The following is a 15381-nucleotide window of genomic DNA, read 5'->3' as shown; positions in this document are numbered from 1 at the left end:
GAAATTCACATAATCCAGCAGCAGTATACTGATACAAAAAAAATGTAATTAAAGAGTACTAAAAATGTATGTAAAAAAACAGACAATACACATAATTTTAGCGTTTACCCCCCGAGGGGTGGAATTGAAGAATCGCATAGTGTGGGGGAGGAACGATCTCCTCAGTCTGTCAGTGGAGCAGGACAGTGACAACAGTCCGTCACTGAAGCTACTCCTCTGCCTGGAGAGGACACTGTTCAGTGGATTCTTCATGATTGACAGGAGCTTGCTTAGCGCCCATCGCTCTGCCACAGATGTTAAACTGTCCAGCTTCATTCCTACAATAGAGCCTGCCTTCCTAACAAGTTTATCAAGGTGTGAGGCGTCCTTCATCTTTATGCTGCCTCCCCAGCACACCACCGCGTAAAAGAGGGCACTCCCCACAACTGTCTGGTAGAACATCTGCAGCATCTTATTGCAGATGTTGAAGGACGCCAACCTTCTCAGGAAGTATAGTCGGCTTTTGGAGTCATTTGTCTACTTGCAGCCATGTGCGAGTGCAATACTAAATCTCATTCGGTACTACCAATACAGCAAAAAAGTTTTTCGTAAGACTGACACCGATCACCAATTTTACATTAATGGACTGGCTGTTTCCGATACCGATTCTTTTTTCCTTTATCCCTTTAAAAAACCTTTTACATTAAGCTCCTGTGTAACAGATGAATAGAAGCCTTATGTTCTATATTAAAGTGTTAACTGGTATTTTTACAATTAAACTAGACAACAGGTGTTAACTGTTCATTTTCTATTTAACAAAATGAATTCTGTACGGTCATTGTTCAGGGATCATTAAAATACTAAAATAATTTCCCTAAAATACATACTTTACCTAATAAAATATGTACATAAATATGTAACCATAATACATATGGCATAAAAGAAAATGTTTCTCATATTTACAAAATGTCATATTGTTTATTTTGTTTGTAATGTACCTATCTGAAACAAGGCTTAATTACAAAAAGTAGTTTTCACCATTTGCCTGACAAAAAACAAATTATAGATATAAATATTCTCACACAATCAAAATTGGCAATTAAATAAGACACAAGACTAACATGCTGAACAGGTTTAAAAGTAAAAGACACATTTTGCTGTTAAGCTAACAAGCCTGCCGTTTACTACACAGCAATTTCAAATTCTTCTTTACCTTTTCTTTATTCAGTTAAAAAAGTTAACTGCTTTACTTAACAGAAGCTCGCTGTCCAAACTCAAATGATATTTGTTTTAATTAAAGGACAAAATAAAAAGGTCTGAATTCATTAAAGTATCATTTCCAGTAGTTTGTCTAATTGAACAGGACAACTATTCCGATTCCTTTTCTCACTTTATTACCCAATTGTCTTTCGCTGTCTGGTAAAATGAGTACTGCAACTAAATTATCGTAAAACACAGAAAAGCAGGGGCTGTTAAGATTATTTGAGATCGGCCAATTTACCAATCACCAATAAAGTCTTTTTTACTGGAAACTGGCCGATTTAGACTGGTAGCCGATCGATCAGAGTATCTTTAAGAATTATGTTTTGGAATATTATTTACTTGACAAAGCAGCAGTTCTTGTGACTTCACTAATTTCAAGGCTCATAAAGCACACAACACAATACAAAAATCAATTTTAAAGCAATAAACCTGAAAATTTAAACCTTTTGGAAATCAATGCCTTAACAAATGTATCTTAGGTGGTAAAACCAACAGGAATAGCACCAATAATAATGTCACACTGCATGATAAGCTTCTTGACCATGTAGGTATCTTACATACACTTGACTGAAGCCATTTTTTTTTATCAAAAATTTAAGATATTGCTCAGTGAGTATAAAGGAGTACTAGGGAATGTTAACAAGGTTATTAATAGTAGAAAATAAAAATCTAGAATTCTGTTTGTAACAAGTAAGTCATTATAATAGAGTAGCCCTCACTATCTGCATTTGTACATTCCTGGAATGAAAATATTTTGGGTCGGGGGAGATGGTCAATGGAAGATTCCAGAAACGTTTCAAAAAGTAAAACTTGAATTTGCCTTTTGCCGAGCACCACACTGAATCCACGGAAACAAAATGGTGTAGGCATACCCTGCTGTAGTATTCCCACCATCTCAAAGATTCAGTGTCTCCCTCCAGCACTCAGTTTGAACACTGTTCGCATCACATTTGCTATTTGTCTTGTCTTCAGAGTGTGTGTGTATATATATGAGAGAGAATAAATGTATATTTTTGCTATCTATAATTTTATTTCCAATATATGCTTTATTTTAAATACTCATTGCTTTATTTTATGTATTTCTTTTTCAGGTCATTAAATGGAAGCAATTTGGAAGTGTTGAAAGAAAGAAAATGTTATGTTTTTCTGTTGCTGAGGTGTACTATGTAGTTGTGCTATTATGGTTGCACCTGTACGAAACAAGTAGAGACTTTTTTGTTATTACTCCCTAAACGACACAGTATAACAACTATTTACATAGCATTTATACTGTATTAGGTACTATAAGCAACATAGAGATTATTTAAAGCACACTCGAGGATGTGCACAGGGTTAAATGCAAATACTACGCCATTTTATATAGGGGACTTGAGAATCTATGGAGTTTGGCATCCAGAGGGGGTGGTGGGACTGATACCTCATGGATACTGAGGGATAATTGTATAGAAAAAACAACTCCTTAATAATAATAATAAATCTAATGCCTGGACTGTTTCAACCTATACTTGGCTCGTCTATGCTTTTTTTCCTTCCCCCAAACATCAATGGCCCTAGTTAACTAAGTGACCCTAGGGCTGTTCGATATAACGATATATCGGATGACAATATGAAAACGTCTATCGCTGCACATTACGCTATCGTTTGTTTCGTGGTGTCGCAAAATAAACTGTTTACGGCAATATTTTTTTCATTGTTTTGATAGCCACCACGTGGATGCAGACACACTAGCATAGCTGATGAAGACGAGGCAACACCAGGTAGCTCCACACAGAAGGACCTTGTTCCTAAGCGAGGGCTACCTCTGTAGTATGGAGATGGTTTGGATTTGAAGAGTCTGACACGGACCAGAAAACGGTACTGTGCAAATTATGCTGCAAACCGATCGCTACCACAGACTCCAACACGACAAACCTCTTCTACCACCTCCGCAAAAAGCACGTGAGCGAGCATGCAGATAGTTTACAACTGAGAGGCAGGCCACGTAGGATATTACAGTTGTAAAGGTACTATTTAAACAAGCATGTTAAAAGCTTGGAAGATTAAATTGCTACCAAAACAATTTGCTTAAGGCATAATTTTCCCTGCAGCGTTTGCTGTCAGCGTTAATCTTGTTAAAATTACTGTAGCGTCTTCCAGGCGTAATGGCGATCGAGGCGGTCACTTGGTTAGTTCCCTCTTTATTAAACAAAAAAAAAAAATGGTTGCTGTTGGCCACAACCACGCCGAACAGACAGCAATCCAAAAACAAACTCTCTTAGCTAAGGGCGACAAGATCGTCGTCCACTCCACCTTTTTCACAGCGCTTTCCCCCCTCGCCGCCCTCGGCTCCACCCCCATCCCTCCGGAACCTCCTTTACCTTCCACTCTATTACAGTCCATCAGAAATAACAGGGACAACAGAATAAATAACTGAGAGGGATGTAAATCACAGAACACAAACTGCAGAACAGAACTCTACAATAAAGAACAGAAAGCTACATTACGTTTACGCCACAACTGCATTAACGGCAAATCTCCGTTAACGAGTTACGCGGATCGCCCGTGCCTGGGGCTGGGCGGCATCAACACGTTAGCGCCGTCAGTCCCACGCACGGGCGATCAGCTGTAACTTATTAACGGAGATTTGCCACACTACGATGTGCAAATTAACATTTTACTAGAATGTAGCCTAAAAATATTATATTTAATATTATATATTTAATATATTTTTGTCGTAAGCCTTATTGCTGCTACAGTTTGAAGTACAATGTTTACATTTGGTTTTGACAGTTAATGTTAGACTTGTATTTATTTTGTTTAAAGGGTTTATTGGCCTTATATACTTTAGTTGTTAGTGCTTTGATCCTTTTATATTTAATATATGTTGAGAGTTATTGCTGCTACAGTTCACATTTTGTTTATGTCAGGCATTTTATATAGCAGTATTTTATATTGGGCCTTTAGTAATTTGTTTTTGAAAAGTGTTTTATATTTGATACATTAACATTTTATGTTTACATTCTAAGTCAAACATTTGCTCAAATGTTCTAAATAAAAGAACAGAAATAATTACAAGTTGAGTACTTCTCATTTTTGATTTTTTTAATTTAAATGAAAAAAAAAAGGAGTGGTGATTATATAAACTATTCACTGAATACAAAGAAAATGTACTATATCGTGATATCGGGATATGAAATGAAATATCGGGATATAAGATTTTGGTCATATCGCACAGCCCTAAGTGACCCTGACTTAAAAGCAGGAATATCTAAAGTTGCTAGACATACAGCATGAAAACAGTTATATAAATTTACATTAATTAATTGAAAAGGAGCAAAATACGAATTTGAGAGTACCAACACTGGTTTGAAAAGGAGTCTCAAAAATATATTTAGAGTCAGATGCAAAGAAGTCTTCCTAACGTAATGAACTGAGGGGAAAGACCTAAAATAAAAATCAAATGTCATGCCAACAGAAAAATGACAACAAACCAAGCAGGCAGCACAAGGATATTGGGTATCTACAGTATATTTTAATCAATTAAAAGGTAAACTCTATTCAGTCATGTTGCCATTTGCAGAGAGAAAAGAATGACTGAGAAGGGGTGTGAAAACATTACATGAAAGAGAAACATGCAAACAAGCATGAATGAAGCTGAAAGCAAGGGAACATTTTAAAATAAAACTGGCAAAAATGCAGCAGGATACTGGCCAATACAGCATTATAAACTGAAATAACAGGATTCAAAATAATAATAATAAAAAAAAAAGCACTCACCAATCGTGTATTATTAATTGAAACAATAAAGTCAAAGAAAGGTTCCAATCCTGCCCGATGGCCTGGGGAGTTTTCTTGTACCTTAAATAAAAGTTAAAATGATCAAATTAAACTTTGTGATTAAGGCAACAATTAGCACAAATTCCTTAATTTTCCTCCACATCCATTCGATAACCAGATGTACTTTTTTCTTCACCTTTTTCCATCAACTTTACCTATTATGAATAAATTCATATTTTCTGGAAAAAGAATGATATATCTTTGCAATATAATATCTTTTTACATGAAAAAAATTCGACAACTTGGAAGCCTTGTATTGCCATATAAACAAAAGAGAATTATGAACTGGCCACTGATATTCAGTGTAATTGAAGTTACCAATAGCACTAAAAATACTCTGAAAATGTAGACTGTCCTGTGTATTACATGCCCACAAGTATCAATATGCCTGCTTGTGTAAGATTTACACCATATAATATAATAAGGTGTCTGAGCTCCATACAGATTACCCAAGTACTTCCACACTGCTGTCATAAAACTACTTATGAATTGACCTCACTGTGTAGATGGGTACAGAAGGCAAGTATTAGTAATATTAAAATTCTTAAACCACTGTGGGAAAAAAAAAAAAAAAAAAGTTCTGTTACTCTTGGCCAACCTAAATCTGCTTCTTGTTTGCAACAAATGCAACCTAGGAAACAGAATGGCAACTGAACGACAAAATCAAGTCGGCCTTCTTTTTGATGGCAGTGCAGTGAGAGAGGTCTGGTGCAAACCATTAATTTCAGCACTTATTGTGACAATATTACTTTGACATGTTAAATTAAAAGCAATAACTGGTTTGATAAAAGATTAAAAAGGATGCCTTTAAAGTTTTGTGAAAATAGCACTGTCAATTTGACCTTGCACAAAAGAATAGCACCAATATTGCAACTGCCAGGAAGAGCAGGGCATGCAGGAGTAGTATAGCAGTTATTCCCTCCAGGACTGGAGCTGGAGGCAATTATTGGGTTACTGGCGTCAGAGTCAGTAAAAATGTACCAACTCTGACAAAATGTAAACTGTAACATAATGTGATAAAATTTCCAATTTCACATATTCTAATTCAAATGATTTTTTTCTTCTAGCTTTTGATAAAAACTTTTTCAATTTGTTAAAGTTTTGTCTTTTCATCCATCCATTATCCAACCCCCTATATCCCAACTAGAGGGTCACGGGGGGTCTGCTGAAGCCAATCCCAGCCAACACAGGGGGCAAGGCAGGAAACAAACCCGGGAAGGGTGCCAGCCCACCACAGGGTGCACACACACATGCCCTAACACCAAGCAAACACTAGGGACAATTTAGAATCGCCATTGTACCTAACCGGCATGTCTTTGGACTTTGGGAGGAAACCGCAGCACCTGGAAGAAACCCACGCAGATATGGGGAGAACATGCAAACTCCATGCAGGAAGTCTCCTAACTGCGAGGCAGCAATGCTACCAATGTGCCACCCAGGTTTTGTCTTTTATTTAATATTATTCAATATGTGTAGCTATTTTACTACATAATATAAAAAAGCCACACCTGCATCTCTGCACCCTATAAACCCATTGAACAGCTTAGGCAGTTAAAAAGGATGATACGTTGGCAGTAATAAAATGCTTATCATGTAAAACACTGCATGTTGTATGTTGTGTGCTTTTAGCCAACATAGTAAATAAATTACTGTTTAAAAGTTTGTTTTTGATAGAAATTCATAACATTTTTATCTAGATACCATTACAATGATTTAAAAATATGGTCAAGGCATTACTACTGTGTATAATGGCTATTACTGCTTAAATTGACTACTTTATTATTCACATATGGCTGTAAAGCCCCATTTTCAGCAATGATTCCTAACATTAAACTCCTTTAACATATCCTCAGTCATGTTTAGATGCTACTTGGTTATGAAAAACCATTTCTAATTGCATTAGCTGGGTAGAGATCTGTTACTGTGTTCACTTGTGTTGTAAGGTACTGGGATTACTAAAGTTCAGTTCCAATTTTAAAAATGGCCAAAACGAAACAGCTTTCTCAATAAACATGTCATATATATATATATATATATATATATATATATATTTTGGTAGAATAAAGGTTATCCCATGTGACAAATTGGCAAGAAACTGAAGGTTTCATACAAAAGGTGTCTATTATGGTCTTAAGGAAAGACAGCAAACTGGAACTAACCAGTTTGGACAAAGAGGAGGAAGGTCAAGATGGACAACTGCATAACAGGAGAAGGACATTGGAATTTGTAGTTTTTGAAACAAATGCCTTAGTGGTTCTCATTTGACTTCTTTAAATATATGCCAAAAACCAGTGTCATTCGCACTGATAGGCAGCATACACATTTAACCAGACTGATTTTGATTTGCTCTACTTTATTAAGAGTGTAGGGTCATTGTATGTAACTCTGCAAAGTTGAATTCATATTTAAATGTACTCAGAGACAGGCACATACCACATCTTTCAGAAGCACCATTTTCATTACATTGACTCTGTAGCACTTATTTGTCAAACAGTATAAGGAAGGGTCTCTTGGCAGCATTGTCATGCCATTGCAAGGCACATTCATACACAAACTAGCCCACTTTAAAACTCACAAATAACATAAAAGAACAAAGTCATTCTATAGATAATATTCCCATAAACACAAGGAGTAATTGCAAATTTCACACAAAGGGCACCACTGCCAAGAAAGAAATGAGGAATGTAGACACTGTGGCACTACTTCTGCATCACCATACTGTCTGATTATAGGTAAACAATAAGAGAAGGCTAAAGCAAAGCAAAGGAATTGACCTCTGGTTGGAATGAAAACCTTGAATTATTCAAATGCAATGTTTGAGAAAAGCCCTGTGAACATGAACATTTTTTTTTGTTTGGTATGGTACTCCTTACTAAGTTGACACCGGACCACTCATACATATTTACAACTATAATGCACTACCAGAAAATTATTTAACCATGCAACATTTATATACATAAACTCACAAGTAGTCCAAAATAATAAAAGTGAACATATCTCAGTGATTAAAACACTTTATGACAATATTCCACTAACGCTGTATCTGAGATTGGGCCAGATGACAAAATAGGTAAAAAAATTAAAAAAACTCCAGTTAAAAGAATTCTTTGTGAAAATAAACTTTGGGGGTCTACAATGTCTTGTAACATATACAATCAGAGTTAAAAATCACAAAGGCCAACTAGGCACTCTCTCTCCCGGATATATCGTTTAAGTGTATGCAGAAAACAACAGTAAAGACTTGCCTCAAACAGGTCTTTAAATTATTATTAATGAATGACTTATAATTTGAATAGTGGTGAGCAAACACTACAGAATTCCCTTTGCTGTGAGTTCAGCAAAAATCACAGAAACATTCATGAACTCCACAACTTCACAGGTTCTCCGTTTGTGAGGGTGCACTGGCGTTTTAAAAATTGTTCCCGAGGGGTCGAAAATGTGATCTGAGCTGTGAGGCGGCAGTGTTAAAATAAAATGTTCATCTACACTGTCCACAAGGTGAATTTCCAGGAAAAATATTCTGCAAAAAATGGTACAGGACAATACAGCATGCCGACCTTAAAAAAATGGTTTAGCAAATATCGTTAACTAGCAAAATACCCGCGCTTCGCAGCAGAGAAGTGCGTTAAAAAGGCATGACAAACGCCAGCCGCAGAGTGTCTATAAACTTAATTTAAAACTTACGGTTTACGTAGTAGCTGCACTTATGAATATGCTTGTATGAGTCACTTGCTTCATATTCTTTTGCTGCCTTCTCAATTGTGTAATGCGTGTTTTGTTCAGTGCTCTTTGGAGCTCTTCCTTGTTCTCTACGTACTGCGTTCAGTCAGTTCACGTGAGCCGCTCTCTTGTGTGATCTTGCGATGTCCACGGCTTTATTTAATGTTAGCTAAGACCCGGCACTTAAGTTTCTCTTGCACTTGTGCCAAACACTAGACCATCTAATCTTCGTTTGCATAAGCACGGTCCTTCACCCGCGAATATTTTACGTTATATCAGCAGGCACTCAATTACGTGGGAGGCATGATGATGCAAGATGCAACTCTGCCTCACACGGCGACCGAGCTGCAGGCTATGGCCGAATATATGGTCGAAAGTAGGTTCCAGTTATGACCGTTACGCATAGAATTTCAAAATGAAATCTGCCCACCTTTTGTAAGTAAGCTGTAAGGAATTAGCCTGCCAAATTTCAGCCTTCCACCTACACAGGAAGTTGGAGAATTAGTGATGAGTCAGTGAGTGAGTGAGTGAGTCAGTCAGTCAGTCAGTCAGTGAGGGCCTGGCCTTTTATTAGTATAGATCAACACTAAATTATAAACACTATTTTGTGGATAAGACAGAAAAATGTATTAGTCCAAATATATCCCCAAGTACCTCTCGCTATACTGTATAAAATGCTAAGGTTTGTCAGTCTGTCAAGTGATTTCTTATGAACTAATGGGTCATAATTCAAAAGGTTATGACCTTATATGCTCTGTAAATTTAAATCATTTTAGGTATCAGCAACATGCTGGCCACTATAACAGTGGCCGTAAAAATTTAGTGTATATATGGCAAAGCGAATTAAAACAGAAAAAGCAAAAAAAAAAACAAAACACATTATAACCTAATCACAATAGCAGCAGATATAAAGAGCAGCACCTACACCTGCTGAACGTCAAACAAATTAAACATAGTGTAGAAGTGATGAAGAATGAGAAGGAAGAAGACAAAACATTGAAGCACACTGAAACACAAACAAGCAAGAAGAAATCCAGAATACAAATCCCCCCGTACTAAATACATAGTATGTGTGTGTTCAGGAATCATAGTCAAGTGTAAGCATTGTGTTTAGTGATTATCGAACTATACTAAATATAAATAAAGAACCCAGCCACAGGGGATGCACAAACCAGTGTGTTTCTTGGTGCCGGTCCCAAGCCCAGATAAATGGGGAGGGTTACATCAGGAAGGGCATCCAGTGTAAAATTTTGCAAAATCAATATGCAGACAACGATACAAATTTCCATACCGGATCGGTCGAGCTCCGGGTTAACAACGACCGCCACCAGTACTGTTAGCCAACAGGGTGCTGGCAGAAATTGGGCTACTGTTGGCCGAAGAAGAACAAGGAGAAAAAAAAGGGGGGGGATTGACATGTCCGGAGGCAGGAGGAGAGGAGGAAAGTAAAGAGAGTGGAACTGAGGGTAGGAACTTTGAATGTTGGCAGTATGACTGGTAAGGGGAGAGAGTTAGCAGATATGATGGAGAGAAGGAAGGTTGATATATTGTGCGTTCAAGAGACTAAATGGGATGGGAGTAAGGCCAGGTGGATTCAAATTGTTCTATCATGGTGTGGAAGGGAAGAAAACTGGGGTAGGAGTTATTCTGAAGGAACAGTATGTCAAGAGTGTTTTGGAGGTGAAGAGAGTGTCAGACAGAGTAATGATTATGAAGCTGGAAATTGGAGGTGCGATAACGAATGTTGTTAGTGCATATGCACCACAAGTTGAGTGTGCAATGGGTGAAAAAGAAGATTTTTGGAGTGAGTTGGATGAAGTGATGAACAGTGTACCCAAGGGACAGAAAGAGGTGAGTGAAGCGGATTTCAATGGGCATGTTGGTGAAGGGAACAGAAGAGACAAGGAGGTGATGGGTATGTATGGTGTCAAGGAGAGGAATGAAGAAGGTCAGAGGATATTGGATTTTGCTAAAAGGATGGACATGGCTGTGGTGAATACATATTTTAAGAAGCAGGAGGAACATAGGGTTATGTACAAGAGTGGCGGAAGATGCACACAGGTAGATTACATCCATGCAGAAGAGTTGATCTGAAGGAGACTGAAGACTGCAAGTGGTGGCAGGGGAAAGTGTAGTTAAGCAGCACAGGATGGTGGTCTGTAGGATGACGCTGGAGATTAAGAACAGGAAGAAAGAGAGGGCAGAGCCAAGGATCATATGGTGGAAGTTGAAAAAGGAAGACTGCAAGGTTGAGTTTAGGGAGGAGGTAAAACAGGCACTGGGTGGCAGTGAAGAGTTACCAGACAGCTGGGAAACTACACCAGATGTAGTAAGGGTGACAGCTAGAAGGGTGCTTGGCGTGACATATGGAAAGAGGAAGGAGGAAAAGGAAACCTGCTGGTGGAATTAGGAAATACAGGACAGTATGCAGAGGAAGAGGATGGCAAAGAAGTGGGATAATCAGAGAGATGAAGAAAGTAGACAAGAGTACAAGGAGATAAGGCGCAAGTGTGAAGAGAGAGGTGGCGAAGGCTAAAGAAAAGGCGTATGATGAGTTGTATGAGAGGTTGAACACTAAGGAGGAAGAAAAGGACCGGTGGGCTAGACAGAGGAACCGAGCTGGGAAAGATGTGCAGCAGGTTAGGGTGATAAAGGATGAAGATGGAAATGTACTCACAAGTGAGGAGAGTGTGTTGAGCAGATGAAAAAAGTACTTTGAGAGGCTGATGAATGAAGAGAACGAAAGAGAGAAGAGGTTGGATGATGTAGAGATAGTGAATCAGGAAACGCAACGGATTAGCAAGGAGGAAGTAAAGACAGCTATGAAGAGGATGAAAAATGGAAAGGCCGTTGGTTCAGATGACATACCTATGAAAGCATGGAGGTGTTTAGGAGAGATGGCAGTGGCGTTATTAACCAGATTGTGGAATCTTGGAAAGTGAGAGGATGCCTGATGAGTGGAGAAGAAGTGTACTGATGCTGAAATTTAAGAATAAGGGGGATGTGCAGGACTGAAGTAACTACAGGGGAATAAAACTGATGACCCACAGCATGAAGTTATAGGAAAGAGTAGTGGAAGCTAGGTTAAGAAGTGAGGTGATGATTAGTGAGCAGCAGTATGGTTTCATGCCAAGAAAAAGCACCACCAATGAAATGTTTGCTCTGAGGATGTTGCTGGAGAAGTTTACAGAAGGCCAGAAGGAGTTGCATTGCATCTTTGTGGACCTGGAGAAAGCATATGACAGGGTGCCTCGAGAGGAGCTGTGGTATTGTATAAGGAAGTCAGGAGTGGCGGAGAAGTACGTAAGAGTTGTACAGGATATGTACGAGGGAAATGTGATAGTGGCAATGTCTGTGGTAGAAGTGATGGATGCATTCAAGTTGGAGGTGGGATTACATCAGGGATTGGCTCTGAGCCCTTTCTTATTTGCAATGGTGATGGACAGGTTGACAGACGAGATTAGACAGGAGTCCCCTGTGGACTGTGATGTTTGCTGATGACATTGTGATCTGTAGCGATAGTAGGGAGCAGGATGAGGAGACCCTGGAGAGGTGGAGATATGCTCTAGAGAGGAGAGGAATGAAGGTCAGTAGGAACAAGACAGAATGCATATGTGTAAATGAGAGGGAGGTCAGTGGAATGGTGAGGATGCAGGGAGTAGAGTTGGCGAAAGTGGATGAGTTTAAATACTTGGGATCAACAGTACAGAGTAATGAGGAGTGTGGAAGAGAAGTGAAGAAGAGAGTGTAGGCAGGGTGGAATGGGTGGAGAAGTGTGTCAGGAGTGATTTGTGACTGACGGGTATCAGCAAGAGTGAAAGGGAAGGTCTACAGGAAGGTAGCGAGACCAGGTATGTTATGTGGGTTGGAGACGGTGGCACTGACCAGAAAGCAGGAGAAAGAGCTGGAGGTGGCAGAGTTAAAGATGCTAAGATTTGCATTGGGTGTGACGAGGAAGGATAGGATTAAAAATGAGTACATTAGAGGGTCAGCTCAAGTTGGATGGTTGGGAGACAAAGTCAGAGAGGCAAGATTGCGTTGGTTTGGAGATGTGCAGAGAAGAGATGCTGGGTATACTGGAAGAAAGATGCTAAGGATAGAGCTGCCAGGGAAGAGGAAAAGAGGAAGGTCTAAGCGAAGGTTTACAGATGTGGTGAGAGAGGACATGCTGGTGATGGGTGTAACAGAACAAGATGTAGAGGACAGAAAGATATAGAAGAAGATGATCCGCTGTGGCAACCCCTAACGGGAGCAGCCGAAAGAAGAAGATGACTAAATATAAATAAAGGAAGGCAAAGTGAGCAGTGGTCATGTGTTTACAGTAAAGTGACAGAAAACTAAGTGATAACCATCATAATGGCAGAAAGAAAAACAGCAACATCTGTTAAACATCAAGCAAAATGCAGGAGACGATTAAGTGATGAAGAATGAGGAAGAATAAGATGAAGACATTGAAGCATGTCATCAAGCAAAAAGAAATCCTGAATATAAAGCAACTTTCAGCAGGTCCGTGAGCATGCAAGACAAAGTCCAGGATACATAAAGCAAGAAAGAGAATGAGACAGAAATGTATATTGACAATTGAGAAGATTGTCAGACAGTCAAAACTTCTGACCACAATGAAAGCATTTCTGTATATTCCTTAGATCAATGTTTCTTTGAAGACCACCTCTTACCCAAGTTAAATTCACAGTGCGATCAATGTCAAGCAGTATTTTATTTTTTAAAACGGCAAAAATCAAAGAATGTGTTGCCAAAACAGGAAAGTTCAGCTTGCTCTATATAAGTCACCAGAAGTAATAAAATACATTACAAGTTCTAGATGAATTGAAAGTAGTAATTACTACTGGTAGTAACTAGTAATATCAACAGCTCCTTAACTTGAACTTGATTTTTATTTGCATTTTATTTTAGGACCATAGGTCCATGCGTTTCACTTGTATTTTTTTTTTTAATATATATTTCCAGAGTAATAGAATTTCATGCAAGAACAAACTGATCAAAAGAGATGAATGCTCCTCACTTTCAATGATTCTGCAAAAAGTTAGTAATAGGAGGGATTGGAAATTAACTGTCCATTCTGTATAAGTTCAAACAATGACTGTTTTGTTATGCTTGTATGTTTACATTACAAAAAAATGTACCTGTAAGCACACATTTACTCTTTATAATTACTTTTCTACACAATTCTTTAACGTCTATTTGTAAACAACTTTGAAGATTTATCCCTCTTGAAAAGCGTCAGTAAGTTGTTTGAAGAAAAAATGCCACCGTTATCAAATACAATAGCTGTTACAGTATTGTCAGGAAAGTGTTTCTTTCATATAGTATCTTTCTGTATCATAACCAGGGCCTCTGCAAAAAGATCGATTCAAGGGAGTGAAACCTTTGCAGAAAGCTAACTGCCGTTTTAGAGGGGTTTGAACTCAGTATATAGCTGCTAGCTTACGCGAATTATTAATTACCAGTGCAAATCTACACTTATGCAGCACTTTACTGGTTGCTTCATGTGATGCCTAAAAGTTCTCAGCATTCGCGGACCAACCGAAGGGCGTCAACAAACAAACAAATAATATCTTCCGATTCATGCCAAATCTAAACAAGATGATATAACAGGTTAACAAAGTGCTTTGTCGCCTTGCATAAGCCACCCTTTAAACATCTTCTTTGCGCTGACGTATTTAACAAGTGTAACACAAAAACTAAACAATAATTGTAACACTAAAACTATACACAAATCCTCAATGCAAACCTTAAACATGTTATATTACAACTGAAAACTGTATCTCTAGGCCGCACTAATACCCTGGGTCCCTTCACTATGGGTTGAAACGCTGTTCCTAACGATCCCCTACCAACATCAGCATATGACTGTCGAATATTAGTTTAACAGCAAAATTAAACAAATCATTCATTACCCTTAAGACGTGGTAACCCTCCGAACCTCCGCCAGGAATTTCAATGCTCTGCGACCCCCCCATCGTTCTCTCTCGCAGGGTCTCAGTCGCTTCTGCCTCAGATCAGGATGTGTCGCGCAGTCGCGAACGGAGCTTTTCGACTATTACGTGGCATTCAGGAAGGCGCGCCAGGAATGCTGGGAACGAGGAGTTCAAGGCGCGCGGTTTACGCGCGATATGTTGCAAAATGTACGCGCTTCCACTGTGCACGCGCTTCCTTGGAATTTGGATGTTGCCACCCTAAAGCTCGGAGGTACGAGTGTTTAGTTCGACGACAATGCATGAAATTATTTAAATGTGTCCGATCTGAAAGGTATAAGCGTAAAATATTACAATATGGAAATTAATCTTGATATTAGGGTCTTCAATGTAATTACAACCAATAACGCACAAACTTTAGTGCAGCCAATGTTATCAAAGAACTTTCAATATACCGTATAAGAGAAAAGGAAAGAAAAGGAAAAGAAGCAACACATTTAATAAAACTAAAGAGGTGTCCAAAAATTGGTATGCCACAATTAAAGAGTTGTTTAGTAGATGTTTTTCAATGTATTTGATCAGCGAAAACATGTATTTAAATGTTTCAAGAAAGCAGGTAAAGGTTGAATCATTTTAAGATTTCTGAGTGAAAAATTTGCTTTCATAT

The 15381-nt window shown here is 38.4% G+C and overlaps 1 protein-coding gene across 1 annotated transcript in view; it reads right to left on the bottom strand.

Moving 5' to 3' along the window:
- gorasp2 (golgi reassembly stacking protein 2) overlaps positions 1-14823 on the bottom strand; it is a 37898-nt gene extending 23075 nt beyond the window's left edge. Inside the window, exons 1-2 of the mRNA XM_039757604.1 lie at positions 14697-14823; positions 4999-5079 (exon numbers count right to left, since the gene is read on the bottom strand). Of these exons, the coding sequence (XP_039613538.1) occupies positions 4999-5079; positions 14697-14759 (144 nt within the window). The 5' untranslated portion in view covers positions 14760-14823. The remainder of the gene's footprint in view (positions 1-4998; positions 5080-14696) is intronic.
- Positions 14824-15381: the final 558 nt, after the last annotated feature.

This window comes from Polypterus senegalus, chromosome 6, assembly GCF_016835505.1.
Source record: "Polypterus senegalus isolate Bchr_013 chromosome 6, ASM1683550v1, whole genome shotgun sequence".
NCBI classification, from domain to species: Eukaryota; Metazoa; Chordata; class Cladistia; order Polypteriformes; family Polypteridae; genus Polypterus; species Polypterus senegalus.
This window is presented reverse-complemented; position numbering and strand designations above follow the sequence as displayed.